The sequence below is a fragment of the Oculina patagonica genome, chromosome 8, assembly GCF_052425735.1.
Source record: "Oculina patagonica isolate OP01 chromosome 8, crgOcupat, whole genome shotgun sequence".
Classification (NCBI taxonomy): Eukaryota; Metazoa; Cnidaria; class Anthozoa; order Scleractinia; family Oculinidae; genus Oculina; species Oculina patagonica.
Genome location: NC_135765.1, coordinates 1,891,142 through 1,912,618, shown reverse-complemented (window position 1 = coordinate 1,912,618; position 21,477 = coordinate 1,891,142). Strand labels below are relative to the sequence as shown.

General features: G+C 38.1%; 4 protein-coding genes across 6 annotated transcripts; 1 reads left to right on the top strand and 3 right to left on the bottom strand.

The window, feature by feature from the left end:
* Nucleotides 1–5,392: 5,392 nt before the first annotated feature.
* LOC144662042 (sperm axonemal maintenance protein CFAP97D1-like) lies at nucleotides 5,393–9,395 on the bottom strand. Its single transcript, XM_078522776.1, has 5 exons — nucleotides 9,187–9,395; nucleotides 8,994–9,074; nucleotides 7,293–7,466; nucleotides 6,822–6,875; nucleotides 5,393–6,090 (listed from the first exon to the last, which is right to left on the bottom strand). The coding sequence occupies exons 1-5, from the start codon at nucleotides 9,277–9,279 to the stop codon at nucleotides 5,830–5,832; spliced, it is 663 nt and encodes a 220-aa protein (XP_078378902.1). The 5' UTR covers nucleotides 9,280–9,395; the 3' UTR covers nucleotides 5,393–5,829.
* Nucleotides 9,396–9,475: 80 nt separating this feature from the next.
* On the top strand, nucleotides 9,476–11,894 carry LOC144662030 (dnaJ homolog subfamily C member 21-like). Its single transcript, XM_078522764.1, has one exon. It carries the CDS (start codon nucleotides 9,620–9,622, stop codon nucleotides 11,342–11,344), a length of 1,725 nt encoding a protein of 574 aa, XP_078378890.1. The 5' UTR covers nucleotides 9,476–9,619; the 3' UTR covers nucleotides 11,345–11,894.
* Nucleotides 11,895–13,736: 1,842 nt separating this feature from the next.
* LOC144662054 (AP-1 complex subunit sigma-2-like) lies at nucleotides 13,737–19,166 on the bottom strand. Of its 3 annotated transcripts, none has more exons than XM_078522786.1 (4): nucleotides 18,917–19,146; nucleotides 18,196–18,304; nucleotides 17,512–17,649; nucleotides 13,737–14,236 (listed from the first exon to the last, which is right to left on the bottom strand). In XM_078522786.1, exons 1-4 carry the CDS (start codon nucleotides 19,129–19,131, stop codon nucleotides 14,192–14,194), a joined length of 507 nt encoding a protein of 168 aa, XP_078378912.1. In that variant the 5' UTR covers nucleotides 19,132–19,146; the 3' UTR covers nucleotides 13,737–14,191. The 3 variants fall into 3 exon arrangements, with proteins under 3 accessions (XP_078378912.1, XP_078378913.1, XP_078378914.1); XM_078522787.1 differs by lacking the exon at nucleotides 13,737–14,236 and adding an exon at nucleotides 14,893–15,630 and having other exon boundaries at nucleotides 18,917–19,162; XM_078522788.1 differs by lacking the exon at nucleotides 13,737–14,236 and adding an exon at nucleotides 15,586–15,721 and having other exon boundaries at nucleotides 18,917–19,166.
* A 319-nt stretch (nucleotides 19,167–19,485) lies between these two features.
* On the bottom strand, nucleotides 19,486–21,394 carry LOC144663347 (uncharacterized). Its single transcript, XM_078524251.1, has 2 exons — nucleotides 20,169–21,394; nucleotides 19,486–20,137 (listed from the first exon to the last, which is right to left on the bottom strand). The coding sequence occupies exon 1, from the start codon at nucleotides 21,289–21,291 to the stop codon at nucleotides 20,509–20,511; it is 783 nt and encodes a 260-aa protein (XP_078380377.1). The 5' UTR covers nucleotides 21,292–21,394; the 3' UTR covers nucleotides 19,486–20,137; nucleotides 20,169–20,508.
* Nucleotides 21,395–21,477: the final 83 nt, after the last annotated feature.

The window sequence follows — 21,477 nt, the reverse complement described above, 5'->3', positions numbered from 1 at the left end:
GAAAATACATTAATCTCTTTTTTGTACTGTCAGAAGGGTTTTATTTCTCGAACTTATTTTTTGGCGAATTGTGACAGTATGCAAAACGTTGCATCCTTTTCTGAGTATACAACTTTGAATCTGCGCATTTCGAATCTGATTGGCTTAGAGAAATGCAGTTTTTAGTAAATTCGATGTAGAAATAAGTTAATTTGGTGCAGAAAAATTGCTTTATCGCAGTTTTTTGTTAGCCTTTGAAAAATTTTCCCCCTGCTTTTTTTATCTCAAATTGCACTCGAAATTATGTGATTACCTATACAAACAAAACGAATACTAGCACGTGCATGCCATTTCTGACTTTCTTAAATTCTTGTTTGGTTAAAAAAAAAGAGTTCAAAATTACGAACTGGATTTTTCAGTATTCGAATCTTGTCTCAAATTGTTAATTCCTTTTCTAATTGCTGTACATGTCTTTTAATGTTATATCTGGGAATTTGGTAGTTCAACGAGACAATATCTTTTATGATTTTTTTTTTTATGATATAAACTAGAGTTAATTACCAGGATCTCTTTTGCTGAGGAAAATCATACATATCTTAAACACTGTAAAAAATATGATACGTTTCATATGTGAAAATATCGATTTCGTCACATTTGCTGATGAGTTTGCCATGTTTCAAAGGTGACTGAGCCTAAGTTTATCGATGTTAAGTCGAAACATCTTCGCATCTTTCGCGGCAATCTTCGGCAATCTTCGGAAACATTCGTATGACCTTCGGACACCATTTTGAAAATCTCCGGAAATCTTCGGAAAACCTCTTTTTCAGTAAGTTTATAAAATAAACAAAATAACGCTCAGTAGTGAGATATCGATTTGAACACGAGAAGATAAATTTCATATCTTCAAGCAACCATGTGTTATCCTCTATTTCTTTATCATATTTCTATAACATATACTCAATATACACTTAAGTTTACAAAAAACGGCAACTATGTGATATCTATGCTTTTGATTTGAATTCCACCAAATGTTGTGGATACTGAATGATCATCACGGCCATTTTCTAAACTTCTTGTTTGACTGAAAAAATATTTTTTTCGTAACTTATTCAAACAAATTTTTCCTTTTTTAATCAAGACTGTGACTTAGCACTGACAATTTAATACAACAATATTTGACGGTTTTACTTTGACTTCCGAAAATAAAGAATTAGATTTTAACCCTTTCCGTCCTAGGCTCAAAATAATAGTTATTCTTATTGCTGATTGTCTTGCATACATTTGTTACAATGTTAGTTCGTAGAATTTGGTAATACAAAGATAATTTGACAATTTTATATCAATATTGAAAAGAAGCACTTTTAATTTTGATAACTCTGAGTATGAAATGGTAAATAACAGAGTAAATTAGAAAACTGTGATGAACTTATCTGAAATAAGATGTTTCCAATTGTGAACTTGCGTCAGAGTCTAAGATCTTCACCGTCACATTCATCCAAAATGTTTGCAGGCAGTTCACCATACACTTTATTTGATACATCTCTATCCAACCTGGAGTAAACCAGAGAAACGTTAACATACTAAAGCATACCTAATGTTTCATTCAACATGTCCACTAATTGCAATTTTTATTTCAAATGCGGTGATTTGAAAACGTCGTTTTGCATAGCTTGAACCAACGTCAGTGCTCTGACCAGTTAGGTAATGTAATTCATATTTAAATTTTTGTGTTGTTTCGCGCCTTTTATTTCTTTTGTCGATAATTTCCCCCTTAAAATTTGTCTGGACAAAATAGTTAACATTTTTTAATAGTGAAAAACAACAGGGACATTATGTTCACTTCTTAGTCTAGAATGGTAAATGACAAAAAAATTAAGAAAACTATGATATACTTATCTGAAATAAGCTGTTTCCAATTGTCAACTTGCGTCAGAGTGCAAGAGCTACACACTTCGATCCAAAATGATTGCACTCAGGAGTCCATGCACTTTCCTTTCATTCATCTCTGTTTAACCTGAAGTAAACGGATGGAATATCAATATAACCTCCTTTTCCCTCCCCGTTTAACGCCTGCTACGAAGGCTAATTTAATTACAATAGATGTTTTTTAATTCGTGGTTGCGGAGATCTAGTCTTTTTTATATGGCAATCAGTTTCCCGGTATTACAGGAGTCAAGAATGGTCCCTCAAAATGTCGCAGTGCTCGCATGCTCACAAAATTTTAGTGGGTGCTCGTTTGCTCGTGCTCGCACATTTTTACAAGTGCTCGCATGCTCGGTTTTTAGTGGAGGTAGGTTTTTGAAAAGTGCTCGTTGCTCGCAAGGTTAATTTTTGTCAATGTTCGTGCTCGCAAAGAAAACGCTGTGCTCGCATGCTCGCAAAGACCATTTGATACTCCTTATTACGTTAACTTGTTTTATCTTATTTTCATGTATTTCCTGATTTCTCTGCCAATCAGATCATTTTCCTTCATTTTCCTTTTAGGCCCAGCACTAACGAATGTAATTCTCCTCGAACACTGCTCACCATCCATTAATAATGATTTGCTGTACTGAAAGACATTCGACGATTTATCCGACCTTGTACACTCTAGAACTGAACTGTTAAAGAATAAACAATAGAAAACAAGAAAACAAACAAGAAAATTGTTATGGACTTATTTGAAAGAAGACTGATGCTCCCATTAGCTCATCGGCCACGCCGCGGAAAACTTGGTTAGACTTCGATGGATTACACGTGCCGGCGCCGGATTACTCAATCAATCCAAGTCCTTTCTTTCAGCACTGGTCTCTGTTAAGCCTGGAGAAAACGAAGAAACACCATTGGTTATTGTGTATATTTTTCAGTGCGGTAATTGTAAACATTTGGCCTACAAACCCTGATGGAAATTTTGCAGTAAATTTTGAACGCGTTGGCAAAGTAAACTTTAAGTACAAACATGCTAAGTATTAAAGTGTAAGGAGTTGTTGGAGGTTCTGCAGACAACACTTAGTTTTTGACTTCAACAGATTAAAAAGTTCTCAAACAAACCTCGACTTCCTGAAACGAGGACTGACGTTGTGGCTTGACAGCGTAAAATCCACAAAGGAATGATCAGTCGCCCTGAAGCCAAGAACCAGTATGGCTGTACATCATTTCTTCACAACTCATACCGTGCACAAAACGAACAAGAAATACACCAGCATCAGCTAACTGCAATTAACAAATTCAATATAGGTGCTCGCTCGTAAAAACTTTTCAGCCTGTGAAATACCCTTTTAGAACGACTGCTAACAAGGTCATTGAAATTGAATGGAGTTTCGTTTTGTGAAAATGTACACGCCCCTGAACTCGGAGCTACAAACTGCGAACCAACCGAAAAGTACGAAAGGACAACAGCTCGCTTGGCCAATTGAACAAATTCATGCAGTAACTGTACACACTTGAAGACCCAGTATTAGCTAGCATTTTCAAAAACTTGTAAGCTGAAAAGTTTTCCGCGGCGTGGCCGATGAGCAACTCGGCTGAACTTCAATATAAGACAGTTTCAAGGCCAAAATTGAAAGGATAGCGAAATTTCAAAAACTAAAGCTATAGGTAAATGAACAAGTTTACCCTGATACAAAAAAGACAGAAAACGTGGACTTATCTGAAGGATCGGAAGCACATGGAGGAAGCCGTCCGCCGTTCGCCTCACAGTACGTACATGTACTTCGACGAACCAACAGTTAAATTATGGGTGCGTCGGTTTGACACTTCTTTATATACGCAATTAAAATTCATTCTTCGCAGCTACGAGCTCGAGAAATATGTTCGATTCAAATAGAATACATTGAAGAATTTTTCCGAAATTTTCGTGAAGATTTTGATATCTTGAATCACTTCAAAAATGCTACAAAAAAAGAACGCGCTCCAATCATTGATACGCATTCTTGTGTCCGCGTTTAAAATTCATAACTTGTAGCTTCGGAAAATATGTGCGACTAGACAAAATGCATTAACAAAATTTCAGATTTTTTTGGTGCAGATTATTATGCCTTGATTCACTTTGACAATGCCGCAAAAACGCACGCATTCCAATCGTAGAATGTATTTTTCAGTAATACCGGTATGTTCTGCGTATTGAATATTTTGTCTTCCTATTTTAGACCGCGAAAGGTTGTCCTCTGCTACGAAAATTTCTGAGAAAAAAAGACACCATTTTTCCTACGACTCTATGCAGTAACTCCAGATAATGTTGTGCCGTTTGTCACTACAAATTTCCCGACAGTATAACGGTATTTTTTGGTCAAATCTTGAAAGCGTCCTGGAACTGTTCCGACGGTGTTTAGTTTTTCGTTCAAATGGTCAACGCCAAGTTAGAAATTACTAGTGAGAAATATACCGTGCAAAAGTTTCCGACTGTTCGTTTCACTCAGGATGAAAGGTTAGCCTAGTCGTCAGCCTGGGTGCCCTGTGACCGCCTGTTTCGGAGGAGAGACCACCACACGGCATTTTGTTTGACGTTGATAACCAAACACGCTTGACCCAACATTGTAAGCTAACTTTGGCGTGTTTCACAAAGTGAAGGTTAAGTTGCTTCAATAAAAATCTCTTCGCTGCCAAAGATGCCATCACGCAACAAGGAAAGATGATAAAAGATGCCGAAAACGGAACGTATCCACGGCCGCCTGGATGTTCCGTGGAAAACGCGGGAAAGGGGCCGAGTTTGGGAGAGGGGGGGGGAGGGGGGCATTTCCAAGACACTAAAATTCAGTGTGCCTAACTAAACTCCCCTAAAAACAAGCGCCTTCAGAACTTGAGATGGTGTGCGTACCCCTTCAAACATCCTGGCTACGTCCCTCTTTCTTTTAGCATGAAGAGACCGGGAGTATTTCAGCTCCCCCTCCCCACGGATAAGATGCTAGTTCATCCCAGGCTTACCCGTCCCAGCCTTAACGTTGCCAGTACCCATTTATACACCTGGGAGGAGGGGAACATCCTAAGAATAAAGTATCTTGCCCAAGATCACTTGCAGTTATTCCAGCATGATGGCTTAACCCAGACTGCTTGACCCGGGGTCCAGCACTCAGTGTGACCAGTACAGCAGCTTCCTCATCTTTGGATGCTATGGTTAAACCCAGGATCTCTGGATTGACAGGACTGAATTGTCTGTACTCGGGGGGGAAAAAAAAAAAACCCAAAAAATACCCCCCCCCCCCCCGGCGTAACTTCCCTGTCAACACTACCTCTCTTTAAGTATAATAAAACTCAGAGTCTGTGATAGGTTGTTCACACTTTATTTCTTTCTAGCCATGGCATTTATTGTCACACTGGCAAAAGTAGTTTTATCTTTTTTTAAGAAAATGCAGAAACATTCCCCAAACTAGTTCAGTTAAGAAGTTGAAAGGTAGAAAAAAAATCATACAAAATTCTCAAAAAGGAACAAAAAAAGCAAAAAAAGAATATTAACTTTTTTTAAAGTATTTTAAAAGAGCTTTGTAACTTCCATCATAACAGTTCCCTGTATACGTTTCTACAGCTACCGAAAGTTAAAGGAACTAGTTCTTAACAGATAGGCTTAAAACTGAAATCTTTGAACAATTTCTAGTTGAAACCATTAACAAAATTTAATTTCTTCTTACAAAGCTGAACAGCATACTTAAGATACAAGCTTTAAGTTATACAGGAAAGATATAAAAATTGCACTCAAAAAGAAAACCATTACTTCTCTCTTTACAAAAATTAAAACAAAAATGAAAAGTTTTGGAAAAAAAAAGGTTTAAATTATCACACTCTGATAAAAAATCTTATTTACAAATTTTAAGTTGCATTATAAAATAATATCTTATCCATTGCACTCTTTTTATTTATAAATTAAGCATTGTCTCCTCATTCCGCTATCGCTTCCTTGTCTTCATCAGATTTGCTGCCTGCCCCTGTGCCGTCACCGTTCTCAGATGGTTCCTGTTTCTCCTTGGCTTCTTTTCCAGATTTGTCTGACTGGTTTGAACTGCGTCTCTTGTCGCTCTTAGCTCGCTCGCTTGTCTCCTCTTCCTTAGGCTTCTTCTTATGCGTCATTTGTCTGTACCAGTCCTTTGGATATTTGGAAATGTTGTCCATGTATGTTTCATTGATTTGCCATTCATCCTCCTGAAAACAGTTTTAGTTTCAATTGGTAAATTTGGTAAATGAGAATGAGGGTTCTTTATTACATGTTGTAAAACCTTTAAAACTTCCAACAATAACAAATCACATTCTCTCCAGCCAAATTATCAGCTTTGAGTGGAATTATTTCTGAGTGAGGCCTTACAAGGGGTAAAAGCGTCCTGAATACTGGCGACACAGGAACATTTCAACAGCAACAAGCAACATAATTACACCACTGAAATGCACCAGCGACACAATGCACCAGCAACAAAATAGGGGGGAAAGCGACAGCGTCATTTACAGCTGTTGGCTATGCTACATCAGTTCTCAGAAATGTGCGACATTGCGACACAGTTACCCCCCTTTCAAGGCCTTCTGAGTCAGTGCACATTGACTGTACAGTGCATGAGTAAGGGCTTTTCAAACCAGACTTGGCCAGAGTCCATGTTCTTGATGTTGACCAAAAGAAAATTGGGCTCAAGGGACGAGATTGGTTAAACTGATATGGTATCTTAAAAAATGCTTTCACCAGCTTTTGAGCAGTAAAGAAACTATTCCCAGTGTGTTCATAACTTGAGAACATTTTTATTTTGCACTAAAGCCATGGGAATAAATTTCTTTGAAGCATACAGATTTTTTTCGAGGTAATAAGACAAACATATGAAAATAACACACATTTTCCCAGAACAGGAGAAATGTGTTCAACAAAACAAAGAAAAATAATACAGTCTTACCCATTGAAGGTGATTATAATGTGGTTCTTTCGAAGTTATCCGTTTTAGAATAGCCTGCAAAAAAACCCAATCATTTCTCCCCATTATGTTTTCACCTTTCATATTTGCAAACTTTTATTGTTTTGTCAACTACAATTTTCTGAGACAGGCATTTGACGACCTTGACCAATGTACATATTTGGTGATAAAATTAGAGTTCTTGTTGCGTACAAGTACCAGCAATATTTCAATATTTCTCCCAAAACTCACAAGTATTGTATGAAATTTGTGCCCACATGTACCTGGTGCTACGGTATAAAAGCAATTTGTTGTTTATTTTTTCATTGTAAAAGGAAAGGGGGGGGGGGAGGACTTAGAAAAGAGGCAGCTCAATAACTTTCTTGTTTCAAAGATAGGATAAGAGAAGGGGGGACTTATTTGAGAGGGCGATTAAATTATAGAAGATTTAAGATTGCTATGCTCTTCCCTTACTTGGTTTTCATGAGTGACTCTTAGGAGTTCCCTTTGTCTCTTTGTCTTGTTTAAACTTTTGTGTTCGTAGTCATTCCTGTTATCCACTCTTCCACGAGTCCTCATTACAAATGACATTTTCTCCAGTAGGATACGGTTGTCTCTTTCGATAGTAGCTAGTCTTTCTTCCTCAACCTGAAAAAGAGTTTTAAAGGTTGATTAGTGTTGCCAAAAAGACTTTTAAAAAAAAAGATTAGTACTTAAATCTTATTTAAATTCCAACTACTGGGAAAAAAGCAAACCAACCAATGCATGGATAAATTATCAGACTCCAGGCAATCGCCCTGTTTAAAAGGTTCTGACCTACAAATCACTCCAATTTGAAGAAGAAAAAGAATAACACAAGTAATATATTTCTACAATTAAGTGCCCCTGGGCACTTATTAAATTTTTGGATCTTGAGAGTGGGCACTTATTTGAGGTTGGGTGCTTAATCAAATAAATTTGGAACTTTGAAAACTTGGTACAGTAAAATTTTAAAAGATCATAAATCCTTCCCTAACCCTCAAAACACCACACCCAAAACATTACCATAGGTATCTGACCCTTTTCATTGTCCAGGTAGATTTGATAACCAAAATTGCTTGGGATGGACTTAATGAGCATGCACTGACTAAATTATAAAGCAATTTTTGTTTATTCATTTATCTGTTTATTATGTCGTTCTTGTTGTCCTAAAAAAGAAACCTGAAGCTTAACATTTGTTTAGGAAAATTACCACTGCAAATTTCCTTTCTTTCCTTTTTTTTCTAATTTTTCCTTTCTTTGTCCATATAGATCATCACTATCAATTCACTTCATTACCTGATATGAATACAATACGCACTGCTCCAATCCTCAAAATGCACATGCATTTACAGTAACGCCAGAAACACAAAAGCTTTTGATTTCTCAGACAAATCCAAGATAATTTAAGCATAGTGTATTGTTTGCTCCATAATTTGCATAGCTAATAAAGTTACTGAGCTTTTCTTTTAGCATGCCGTCACGCGTCAAAAATGTGCTAATGAGATTAAACCTTTCAGTAGCTCGGCTTTTATTTCAAGGATTTAGATTTCCATTTGAAAAAGCGGAGAAGAATATTCAAAGAAGACAAAGACATCCCACGTTTGGCAGATTATTTCGACAATATAGCGGAATATATTATCACATCAATTAGTAACTTAACTCTGAACAAACAAAAAGAAAATGCTCAACTCTCTGAGACGCAAATTTAAGCTTTTTGAATCCTGGCGTGAAAACCTCCATAAAGCTTTCCAATTGTCGACTAGCGAGCGAAAAACGCACTAAGAAGGGGCAATTTGGTACGGTAATTCGTAAAAAAACCGCTAGAAAGCATATTTAACACTGTAACCGGAACATCTGTTCTTTAATTTCGCAACTTACAATAACTGCTTTGCATGAAACATCAATTTCATCGATTAACTGCTGTGCTAATCGCCCGTAAAATTATTCCACATCTTCACGTTTTTAGACCATATCGAAGCCCAGTAAACTCGAAATCGTATGAATTTAACACAATTCCTTTTTTAAAATACTATCATCATAGACAGAGAGTTCTTTATTCTTGTTGACACAGTCTTCGATGTATTGTCCGCGGGTGGGATAGATGTCGTGCCAATTTTCATACCAAAGCAATCCGAACAGAGCTTTTTACAATACCTGTAACTTCTTTAACTTAAGATGTAAGTGCATGTAGGTCTGAGGAGGTTTGTTATCGATGACTGCTTTGGCTGACTGCACCTATAAATGAAAGGAAACAGCACAAAGTAAGCAAATAAATTCACAGACAACAGCTGCGCTAAATGAACTCGACTGAAAGTTGTGCCGGCGGCGCGCCAAACTGAAAACAAACCTTTCTCCGGTGTGTATCGTATCTGCTCATGTCCCATCTTTTCTTCAAGAGCTTGTTGTTCGCAGGGGTTATAGGCTGGTAGGCCCTGTGCATCTTAATTGTAATTGAAAACAAAAATCAAACACAACTGAAGTGAAAGACAGCAATATCTTGAAGTGAAGAGACAGTTTGCCTGTGGCTGTGCCTGTGGCGATCTGGCTTAGCCGTCGCTTAGCAACGTGTGTACCTTCAACCGCAACGACAATACAATGACCAGCAGTTATGACATGCGCGATCAGCTGTCCGCCATTTTGTTTCGCCAGAACGTGAAAACGTGGTCTGAATATAATTCTTCGAAATAATTATTTTGGAAAAGGTATTTTCTCAACACGACTCATACTGGTGAGGTCACCTGTGTGTTGTTACTGTGAGCTGGTAGTTTCAAGTTTTTGAAATGCCGCGCTGTTGTTATGAAGTATTGGGGGTCGAAAGAGATGCAAGCGACGATGAGATAAAGAAATCCTACAGGAAGCTTGCGTTAAAATGGCACCCGGATAAAAACCAAGACAACAATGAAGAGAGCACCCGGATCTTCACAGAGATCCAGCAAGCTTATGAAGTTCTCATCGATCCGCAAGAGCGAGCATGGTATGATAAACATCGCGAACAAATCATCAGGGGAGGCGATGATTATGTCGACAATAGCGTGAATTTGATGAAGTACTTCAGTGCAACTGTTTATTGTGGATACGGCGACGACGAGGACGGTTTTTATGCGGTTTATTCCAATGTGTTTAAAATAATAGCTCAAGAAGACGCTGAATTTGCAACTGCTAAAGATCTGGAAGTACCCGAGTTTGGAACATCTTCGAACGATTATGAAGAGGTGGTACAACCTTTCTATGCTCACTGGCAAAGCTACTCGACCCAAAAATCCTACGTTTGGTTGGAGAAATACAACCTCAAAGAGGCGCCTAATCGCAGAGTCCAGCGACTGATGGAAAAAGACAACAAGAAAATCCGAGATGCCGCCAAAAAGGAAAGAAATGAAGAAGTACGCGCTTTGGTGAAGTTCGTCCGCAAAAGAGACAAGCGTGTCAAAGCATACCTAGAGCTACTGAAGGAGAAAGATGAAGAAAGAAAGCGATTAACTGAGCAGAAGCGACTGGAAGCTTTGCAGAAACGCGAGAAGATGTTTGATGAGTATAAAGAGGAGAGCTGGGTCACTTTGTCCGGGCTTGAGGAGGACTTGGCCCAAATGGACACGCATTTGGACAGTGAATTCGGCAGAGACAATGACGTCGCCGACAGCCAATCAGATGACGAGGAGGTCGAACATTATTATTGTGTAGCGTGTGATAAAGCTTTCAAAACAGAGAAGGCGCTAGTAAATCACGAGAAGTCGAGAAAACACAAGGACAAAGTCGCCGCTATCAAACAAGAAATGGCTGAGCAAGAACAAGTGGACGGCCATGCATCGAACAATGTGGAAAATGATTTGGATGGATTGAATGACGGCGGGCTAGAGAAGGAATATCTGAATAAGAGACAGTACAGTGTGGAGGAGAATGGCACGGATTTTGTGAGTGTTGGAGAATTAAATCTGATGGACTCTGTGGAGCTGTCCACCATGAGAATCAAGGGCAACAATCGGTACAAGATAAAGGTGTTACACGAGAGGAAGCCAAGAGCTTTATCAGGAATTGGAGAAGGAGAATTAGAAGGAGGAGACGAAGATGAAGACGCGGAGAGGAATGAAAGTGAAGATAGCGATGGCGATGAGGAAAGCACTGTCAATGAACAAAGTGACAAATACACCGGCGACGGAGGTGATAAACCAACTTCACCGCACGTAAACAGTGCGACAACTGATATTGAAAACCAGAAGGAACACGATAAAGAAAACATGGAATTACAAGAATCTAGCAGCGATATGCAGTCTGCTGACGCTGATAATGAGAACAAAAAATCCGCAGAAAGAAATAAGAAATCGTCAGCAGCGAGCAAGGAGCCAGTAGCTAACACATTCAAGTGTAATGTCTGCCAAGCTTCGTTTCCCACAAGAAACAGAATGTTCCAACACATAAAAGAACTTGGACATGCTCTTAATTTGGACAAAAGTCATAAAACAGACGATTCACAAAGTCAGGCAAAGAAAAAAGGCAAGAAAAAACGCTAAATGCAATGATATTATCTGCTAAATTATCGTCGCAAAGTATGCCACTTTTAAACTATTGATGAAGTTCAAGAGTTCGTGGCATACATGCCTTTCAAGGTTGAATGCGTTCCGACAAATATTCAAAACTAGTGCGGAAATCACAGCGCAGTTAATTGTTGTAGAGTGGAAATATACTAGGGTTTGGTTGATTTGTTTTATTGATTTCAGTTGCGATGTTTTAGTGGTTTTATCCACGATAATCAGTATGATCTAAATCTGACACGCACTAATAGCACAATGTTTATTTACAGATTTCATTTGAGTTGCTAATCGACTGAAAATTCCCACAGAGTCCATTTGTCATTTCTGTAAACACTCGCCACGATCCTTTATGACGTAAACAAGACTTATATAAATACCGAAATCCGGCCGCCTTCACGCCTTTCAAGGCACTAAATTAATTGTCTCTTGTACTAATTGCGAAACTCGATTGTCTTCAAACTATTTTATGACAACAAAATTGTAAGAAAGTATGCATATTTTTATTTAATAAATTATTTATGGAATTCCATTGTATTGCCTCATCTCTGCATGTTGTAACAAAACAAATGATATCCAGTGGTTTACAACATATCTTGGTTTGAAGGTTTCGTGTATGTATTTCCCTTGCGTGACAAGAAGCACTAACTCGCGTGCCTGTTGTGCTGCAAAAACGCCACGAAAATGACATCACATCCGGCTTCCCGCGGATTGGACTGGAAGAAAATGACGTCGTATTTAGTTCGCATTTCCGTCGCTTGACACGTAACCAGTAACGCAGTGTTGCGAAAACTTGACCGTACAAGCGGCACGCACACAAGCCGCTATATTCGCAGGCCATAAATAATGAAACGTGAAAATATATTTTTACTTTCCGGAATTTCTTTTCAGAGTTGTAAAATTTAGCGTGCTACTTTGCCCTTTTTGCATTTTTGGTAAGATTTTTTTTTAAGTCATTGGTATTAAAGGCTACAAGAAACGTGCGTTTTTTTGCTTACGTGGATAATCAGGATGCAAACAATCGGGATGTCTTGTTTACAGAAGAAAACAAACAAAACAACACAAATGTAAAGAGCGTGATGAAATAATCAAGGTTGCATTGCAAATTCAAGGTACAATCATATTCTTATCCTGCTCGGCCGGAAGAGATTCGACCTCACCCGAAATTGCGTAAAGTTCCATACTACATGACATAACTGACGTAGCATAGCCTACGTAGGAGGCGTAAAAATGGGGGAGGGTGGTAGTAGGAATATTGAGGAAATTCAAGGAGTGAAAACGGAGGAGGGTGAGCGGGGAGAAGGGAACTCAGTTCCACTCTTCCCCCCTCCCCCCCCTTCCCCCTTTAAAACCGATCGTCAGATAGAAACTACAAAGGATCTTTGAAGAGGTACGTTACCAGGATGATTTTTTTCGGCCCATCGTCGAAACTCAAGGTCTTCTTTAAGCCCGATGACAATCGCTTAATGTCACGGGGCGATCGGCGGGACCTGAAGTTCTGTACTCAGGCATTCACAGTGATTTTTCGAGATTTTGGAATCCCCGAGTTTTTGGAACCCCCGTACCAAAATCCCTAGTGAATTTGGTATCCCCAGAAGGAATACTAAAAACACTGACAGCGTGGAAAACAGCAGACTGGGGTAGGTAAAGTCATTCACAAGGCTGCTAAAAAAAACCATTTATCTTTTTTACGAAGCTTTGTCTAAATAAATTTAATAATAATAATAATAATAATAATAATAATAATAATAATAATAATAATAATAATAATAATAATAATAATAACATCTTTTATTTAGACACGATAAATAACTAACAATAGGTCTCTGAAAATAGTCGCAATGCAAAACAAACCGTTTGATTAAGTGACTTGTCCTGCGTTTGCCACTGGTTGCACATGTTAACTTTGAGTTCTGATTCGATTGTTTACTACACTAATAAGCGATTGTAGTGACTCGCTACTTCTGCGAAAGCATGCACCAGGCGTTCGGTTAGTTGGAGAAAAGCGCGAATACCGGAAAGTGAAATAAATGGGGCGAAGAAGCCCCAATTCATTATTTTCTTCATTTTTTTTTTCCACTCGCCGTCCTTCGCGCTACGACCCAACTAACCGAAACCTGGTACCGGCTACCTTTGTGATTGCTTGGACGCTTGAGGTTTCAGGTTTCAGGTTATTGGGGATGGTGAGTAAATCACGAACCAGCATGGGCTGTGGCTAGGCCGCCTCGGAAGGTAGAAAATGAAACGTCATTATGATACTGTGGGGCTAGAACTTACAAAGCGGGATGCATGAAGGACGTCATTGCTTCATCGATCCTTTACATACGCTGTACGTGCATGTACACACACTGAATACAGTAACTGAGACAAAATATCTATTTCGTTTTACTTTAATAGTATACTACAGCTTTACAAAGTTCTCATTTTCACATTTGGCATTAAATCTATCTTGAATCAAACAAAGACGAAGGTGACAAACCATGTTTACCTTTAAATGCTTTTTACGGATAACCGAATGCCACTTATTTTCAATTCGCTAACTGTGCATTGAGAATTTATCTCGGGTGGCAAGGAACAAGTGAAAAAGGGAGGTAAAAAAAGAAAACCAGAACGGCATGCGGTTTAAGAGAAGTATTCTTTTCTGAGCAACAGGGAAACACCTTTTCACGAGTTCCTTGTGCTTTGAGTGGCACTAACGTCTGATCAGAAACAGCTAAACCCAGACGAACAAGAGTATAAAATGTCACAAAAAGTGGATTTGGAAATTAACTACAGAAGATTCTAATTCCATTATAAAGTTCTCCCTTCCCTTCATCATGCAACTTGTAATTATGACAGCCCCATTTCCTCCAGTGTACGCTGCAGTTCCCCTTCCTGTCAAACAAACAAAACCGTATGAAGTACAGCACTCTAGTTGCTTTTTGTTTCAAGCATTGTTACATGTTTCCTTTTTGTGTTCCCAAGCTTTGTTATTGGTTCAAAATACTCGTGCATTTTGGTCCAACCAATCAGAACAAACATGTTCTCTTCCCAGCCAATCAGGTCTAATCTTCATTCGTACGAGAACGCTTGCTACGCAGGCTGCGTTTTACCGTTCAAAACAAGCTAAATTTTTTACTTTAATAACATAATTTGGCTACAATATCAAAGGGGCGATTCAAGTAAGGATTAAAATTAAAAGAGAAATATATTAGTAGTTATTAATTACATTAATATTTAATTATTGATTATTTACAAACTATAATATGGGATATGGAATCTATAAAATAGAGTTCGAATTTATAGTTTACATTTTAATTTTTTATTTAAAAAAACATTAGGCATGATAAGCACTCTTAAACTGAAAAAGCTATTTGTTATGTTTTTTTTTTGTTACATTTTACCAAACACCAGTTAAAAAATGTCTTCAAAACTGTTAGCACGTTGCAGTAAAAAAAAGAAAAATACATTATATGTAGTGGCCCGCGGGGGCGTTAGGGTACCCGGGGCAGCAAAGCGGGGTGTCCGCAAGGCGAGAGTTGACTTACCACAAAAAAGAAATTTGAAACATAACAAAAAGTCACAGAACAAACAATAAGTGCAAAGGATTGCTGCCTTCATAGAAATATACCTGGTACTATTATTCTATATAATATTTATAAGATTTGAAAACTACATAATTTTTCCAGTATACAGAAATTTGATTTGCAAGATACCTACTGGTAATTAATTTCCAGTTCAAAGTTCTGTCCTTTTCAATTTTCCACAAAAGAAACCCACACTTCAACTTATATATACGAATACCTGTTTTTAATCAAGTATACTTAAACAATTCAAGACAGTTATTTAAGAAACAGACTTCTGTGAAAATGGCCTAAACACTGTTAATTTCAGTCTGTGGATTTATTGAGGACAGCCTATGCGATCCTTTTGTCTATGTTGATCACATTGATCAACATCCCTTGGAAGTGATCTCCGATGGAATCTGAACCCAAGACCTCCAGATTAGATCTACAGAGGCGCTAACACTGCAGCCTGGGCAAAGAATGTTGCATTTTGTGATTTTATTCCAAACTACAGACTGAAACTAATAGTGCATATAACAGGCTAAGTTTTAGGCCATTTCAACAGAATCTCGCTTTTAGATATGATACAGAGCATCCCGTTGTGAAAAGTTCATCATCTTGGTCTGTAGAAGTGAAGATGTTAGGACAAGATGTTGAAGAAGGAGAAGAGGAGACAGTTCAGGCCAAACCCATTTCTTCCAGCGTGCGCTGGAGCTCGCCTTCCTGTAGAACAAAAGGATCAGAAGTAGAGATTTACAGATGAAAGAATTCAGGCAAGACCCATCTCCTCCAAAGCACTTCGCAGCTCTGCTTCCTGTGGAAAAAGCATGAAAGGAAGGCAAAGAGGCAGCTCAGAGGAGAGGATTAGTTAGCATAGATAACAGCAGAGTGAGTAGATGTAGATGTGAAAACAATTCTCACTACTGGTATTATATGAAAGGTATGGTGGTGAGTAAGGAGAAGTTATATATTGGTTTTATAGGGACTGTGTCACAGATTTTAGCCAAACTAAGGCATAGGAAATGACCATCAAATTTGTTGAATATACAAAACAACCTCTTAAAACAGTGAGGGATATTTAAATGACACACCAAATGCAAAAGAAGGTACGGATGGCCAAAAGTGTTGAAGTTTGATACGGATTGCGATATGGGTTTTTGAAATATGGTTTGGCGGAACAACTTTCAAAGTTAAACATGTCTGCTTGTGACTATAAATTGAAATGCCGGGGAGACAATGAAGCTATGGTTTTGTCATTTAGAATCATAGAATTAATTTCTTTGCAAACATTTAGTTTCATAGCGCATATTTGACAAAATTTAATAACATAAAAATAATTAACTTAGCCGTGACACAGTCCCTTCACGACCAGTACCCCCACTGCATCTTGGTTCTGGAGTGTGATCAGCAGAAATCATTAGCAGTGATGGACAGACAGACAAAAGTATGCCTCTCACTAGTGAAGATAACATGACACAAATGCCTTAGAAACTTTCCTATCTGGTGCTGTGAGAAATGTTTGGGACCAGGAAGGATAAATATGCATCATGTTTTCATTAAGGTGTAAAGGGTTGTATGTGAATGTGTACATCAATAGGAAAGAACACCAACACCCAATTTCTCCTAACTGATTCTGTTAAAAATGAACGTAGACCAGAAAGGAGAATTTTTATCGTAACTGTAATGAACGTGTGTAAAGATTTGTGTGTGGCTGTGAATAGAGAATGCATCAATAGGAAATGCAAAGAGAAAACGTGTTATGTGGTGCATGAATTTTAAAAACAGAATGTGAAAAGGGAGGCAACAGTGAGAGTAGCTCACAAGTTCTGGCCATGATATGTATGATGACAGATTTTAAAGTTGTTAAACGATTACAATATATATTTAGAAGCCTTTTTAAAATTATTTTAAGTATTGAAATATTAGACGCGTGTATATGTTTATTACCTGGAAGTAAGTTAGTTAGTTAAAGTTAAATTTACAAGTGTTTCACTAAACAAGTCGCCACAAAATTTGTCACACATTTATCACAGTTATAAGTGTTTTAAAAACGAAGTTGCGAGTATTATTTTAGGAGTCACATAGTTTATGAACTCTTGAAGGGGATTAAGGTAAAATAACCACTGTAACAAATTTTGAAAAGCTGAGGTTTTGAGCAATAGCCTTTTGTCGGGGCGTTTTGATCCATATAAGAATGACAGGAGCCTGGGTGCTTTGTGACACAACTTCCCTCAAGCCATACCGGTAGGTAAAGTCTGTGTCCAAGCCAAGTGGCCCATACAGCCAGAGCTTATCCCACTTTTTGTAGCATTAAGCGACTAGGAGTATTGCTACTCCCCCCTGGATGGGATGCTAGTCCATCGCAGGGTTACCTTCAGCAGGTAAATTCGTTGGTACCCATTTATACACCTGGGTGAAGAGAGGCACTGTGAGAGTAAAGTGTCTTGCCCAAGACCACAACGCAGTGCCCAGCCAGGACTCGAACCTTGGCCATTCGACCCAGAGTCATGCGCGCTAACCATTAGTCCACCACGCCTCCCTCAAGCCATACTCAACAGATAATGACAGTGGCGTAATATGAACATGAAGTAAGGATTCACATACCTCCTGAAGGAGATCTTGAGCTGAAATTGCCTTCAGAACATTTTTCTTGCTTGTTTCTTGAATCTCTCCACCGAGTATCAGTTCATCCAGCATAAAATATGCCTTCTCAAAATTAAAAATGATGTCTAGCTCACATACCTATCAGAAAATAAATATGTACAAAAATTATTATGCCAAGTAGGCAGCTGGTTTGAAAAGAGTATCTGACTGTTTGAAAGAATCTTTCTTTAATTTCTTTAGTTTAGGGGGAAAAGAAGCCGACTTCTCTGAGCAAAGTAGCAGGACTACAAATAACAGTCGGTCATTGGACAATGGCCGACCAAAATTTGCTTATGTCCGTTAAAATCCCAACCGTAGTCCGACAACATGTCAGGCTGAATAAATCATAAATGACCATTAATATCATTTTCCAGGTGACAATTCTCTTGTGACAATTTTGAATCAAAAATAAATTTCAATGTAAAGCCCTGTTCAACCACATTTTTGTTTTGTCCAATCAAAATGGTGACTTAGTCTGACATATGTCCTTTCAGCAAAAAATAATAATTTGCAGCCTTAAAGCAGTGCAAAGTAGCTGACACTTCTTGTCACCCATCAGTGCCAATTGAAAGCATTGCGGCAAAATACAAAACAGTGAGAAAATGTTTTTGTCACCTCGAACAGAAATTGGTGTTTTATACTTACACTTCCAAAATACTTGTCAAGAAGTTCAACATATCTGTGGATTATTTCCAGAGTAAGAAGCTCATTGTCATCTTTTTCTATTGCCACACAGAAATACAAACTTGCATATCTTAGAAATTAAAAAAAGAAATGTTAAATGTTATGCACCTCTCAGTGTTAGGCTGCAGGGGGGGGGGAGGCTGAGCATAGCATGGGATTTGACAGCAACTGTCTGGCTGTAGCCATGACTTTTTGACCATTCCTTCCTATGCCCAGCCTCCCCCTCCTGCAGCTTAACATTGACGTGTGCATTAGTATGGTACAAATATAACTGACTGGTTCAGTAAAATTCCTTCTGATAATCATATAGCCAGGGAGGATTGTGAGATAAACTTTGGAGGATGCATTATATTGGCCGGGAAGTGTTGCAGTTTTCCAAATATAGCCTGAATCAATGTTCCTGCTGGTATTTAATACAAAATGCACGAAAAACCGACTAGACACTTCCCATCACAGCAACATTCCCTTGTTTAACTCAGCAATAGCGTTGATCGGCATTTGAACAAAGTATTGCTAGAGAATTTATAACAATATCTTATAGAACTACTGACGGCCATCTGTCGACAAAGTTGTTTCCCCAATTTAATAATCATTATGATGCCGCATCATCTATAAATTCAATAGTGTACAGGTTCCAGCTTTTATTTTCTCAAATATAAAGATAACTGCTACCTATATTTACCTTTTATAAACAACCTTCATGTCCTTGTACTCAAGAAAGCTGCACATTTTCGGTTTCCTAGCAAGAACAGTGGTGATCAGATCACGGGTAATTTTCTTCTTCTCCTTTTGACTCGAAGCGGTGTACCATTTCTGTAGTCTAAGTTTGCCTTGACGGCTAAAGAGCAGCATAAACTGAAACTGAAATAAAACAACAAAATTAAACCGCTGTTTCATATCGTGTGACAAAACTCCAAGAGGAAAGACTTCCCCGATTTTGTATCAAGACAAAATATTGCCGAAGCTCACCATTTTGAAAAGATGGGTTGATATTGCGGGCTCAGTGCGTGAATCAGCAGGTATTCCCAGTTTCACATGCCTCGCCTTCTGTCACGCTCGACACATCACGCAATGTCTCGACTCGTCACGCAATGCCTTTGTTGCGATATTTATATCTTTACACCATGGATTTACACGGATGTTATCCTTGTTTCAAAATTTTAAACCTCTGTTTCAATTTAAGCACACTTTTGCATTGCACAAATTTGTTGTGTCACAAGTAAATTTTCATCCCCAGCACTGCCTCTGACCTTGTTTTTGTTTTTTTTATTTATTTATTTTTCAATTACATCAGGTCATATTTTTAATCTTTTATTTAAATATGGCATCACAAACCAACACAGTTGAGTTCACACACCCTGAAGGAGAATACATTTATTGATTTAAAATCACTGATTGTCAGTTCATGTTGACTGAACTATCTTCATAATGCAGACAAGCTTTATTCCATTCTTGTTGACATAAGAAAACATCAAGAAACACTTTACTGCTTTGTCAGTTACTTCAAAAAGTTACAGTATTTGTTCAGAATAAATGAATTGAATGTTAATTAACAGTGTGGAAATACGTAGCATAAATAGGCTAAATGTTTGTGCTGACCCTAGACAGGGTATACTTGTATAGCGGGTTTTATTCCAATTGTAGTTGTGCAACTCAGGAGAAAATATAAAATAATGCCTCAGAATAAGAACAATATAAAAAAGTTTAAAGGTTTCCTGTCACTGCAAATAATTGGTTATTTTCACTACCTGTGTATTAAAATTCTCTCTTCCCCTAATTTTTGTTATTCCCAGTCAACATTTTTTTTTGAAATTTCTCCTTTGACAAAAGTGAAACATGTACACCAACAGATATTGTTCACTGAACATGCATCATTCAACCCTTTCAGCCCCATGCTATATGACTTGTGTGATTTCTTAAGTTATTCTACAAACAGACAGTATGTAAATAATTAAGGGAAATGGAGAATTCCAACCATCAGTATATGATGACTCTATGATGTGCCCTTCATCAAACATGCAGCTTTGTAACAACTTAAACCTGTTTTTTATGCACAATGTACAGTAGAATCCCAATTTCTCAAACCTTCAGTCTTTCAAACCAACCAATTTCTCAAACCAATTTTCATTTCCCTGGGAAGGTACTGCTCTTGAATTTTACTTTTGATTTCTCAAACTTCCCAATTTCTTGAAGCATGCAATATTATTTCCGTTTCCCCCAAAGGTTTGAGAAATTGGGATCCTACTGTATAACTTTATAGTGACATCCACTAAGCTACCATGATTTTTTGGAAAACTTAAGTGCAGGAGCTATTGTTTTATATTTTCTTGTGCGATCTGAGTCCTTTGATGGTGAAATGCGCTGAATCCTATCACCAAACAATTGCTCTCGTAAAAACAAACTTGCAGATTGTTGGATTTTCTTAGGCTTCTTCACTTCCCTCGGTAAAACAAGAACTTTGATTTCTGGTGTTTCGTCATTGACTTCTGGTCCCTCTTCTTTTTCGTCTTGATCATCTTCGCTTGAACTGTCAAATGTCACGTGATTTCCAGTGTCAACTGACTGTGATAAGACGTCTTCATTATTCTGGGACTTTTGTCGCTTAGCAACCTCCTGGAGAACCTCCATTGGTAGTCTAGAGTATTCTCTCGCTCTTTTTCTTTCCTTCTGCTCTCGTAATCTTTCATTTCTCTCTATTCTGGTTTGCTTTTCTTTTCGTTTAGCATCAAGAGCGATTTCTTTCTCGAGTGTCCGTTCTCGAATTGCACTTTCTTTGCTAGACTTCCAAGAAACGTCCTCTGGAGCATCGTCACCGTCATCATCAACCTCTGTATTACTCTCTTCACTGGTTTTACCCTTAGCTGGGCTCTTATCTATCACAGCAATAACGTGCTCATTTTCATCCTTTATAAGATCTTCTCCGCCGGCACCACTTGATTTCTGCGCCTGCACTTGAACCTCACTTTCCACGGTAGATTCGGTGCTCTGATCTGTTAGTTTTCCCTTATTCTGACTTGAATTCGGTTTAAGTTTTCTTCCTTTAGTTTTCTTTCTCATTTTTTTTAGATATCTGAGTTTTCTTTCAACTAAAAGATCCCCTCAAAGAGAGATGACCAAAGATGTTTTTCACTTTCACGTGTTCGTGTTCAGCAAGGCGTCCTTGGTCAGCAAGACACTGGGTTCTAACATCCGGGAGTTTTCAGTCCAGCGCATCCGCTGAGAGACGTTCTTCACATCGCTGGC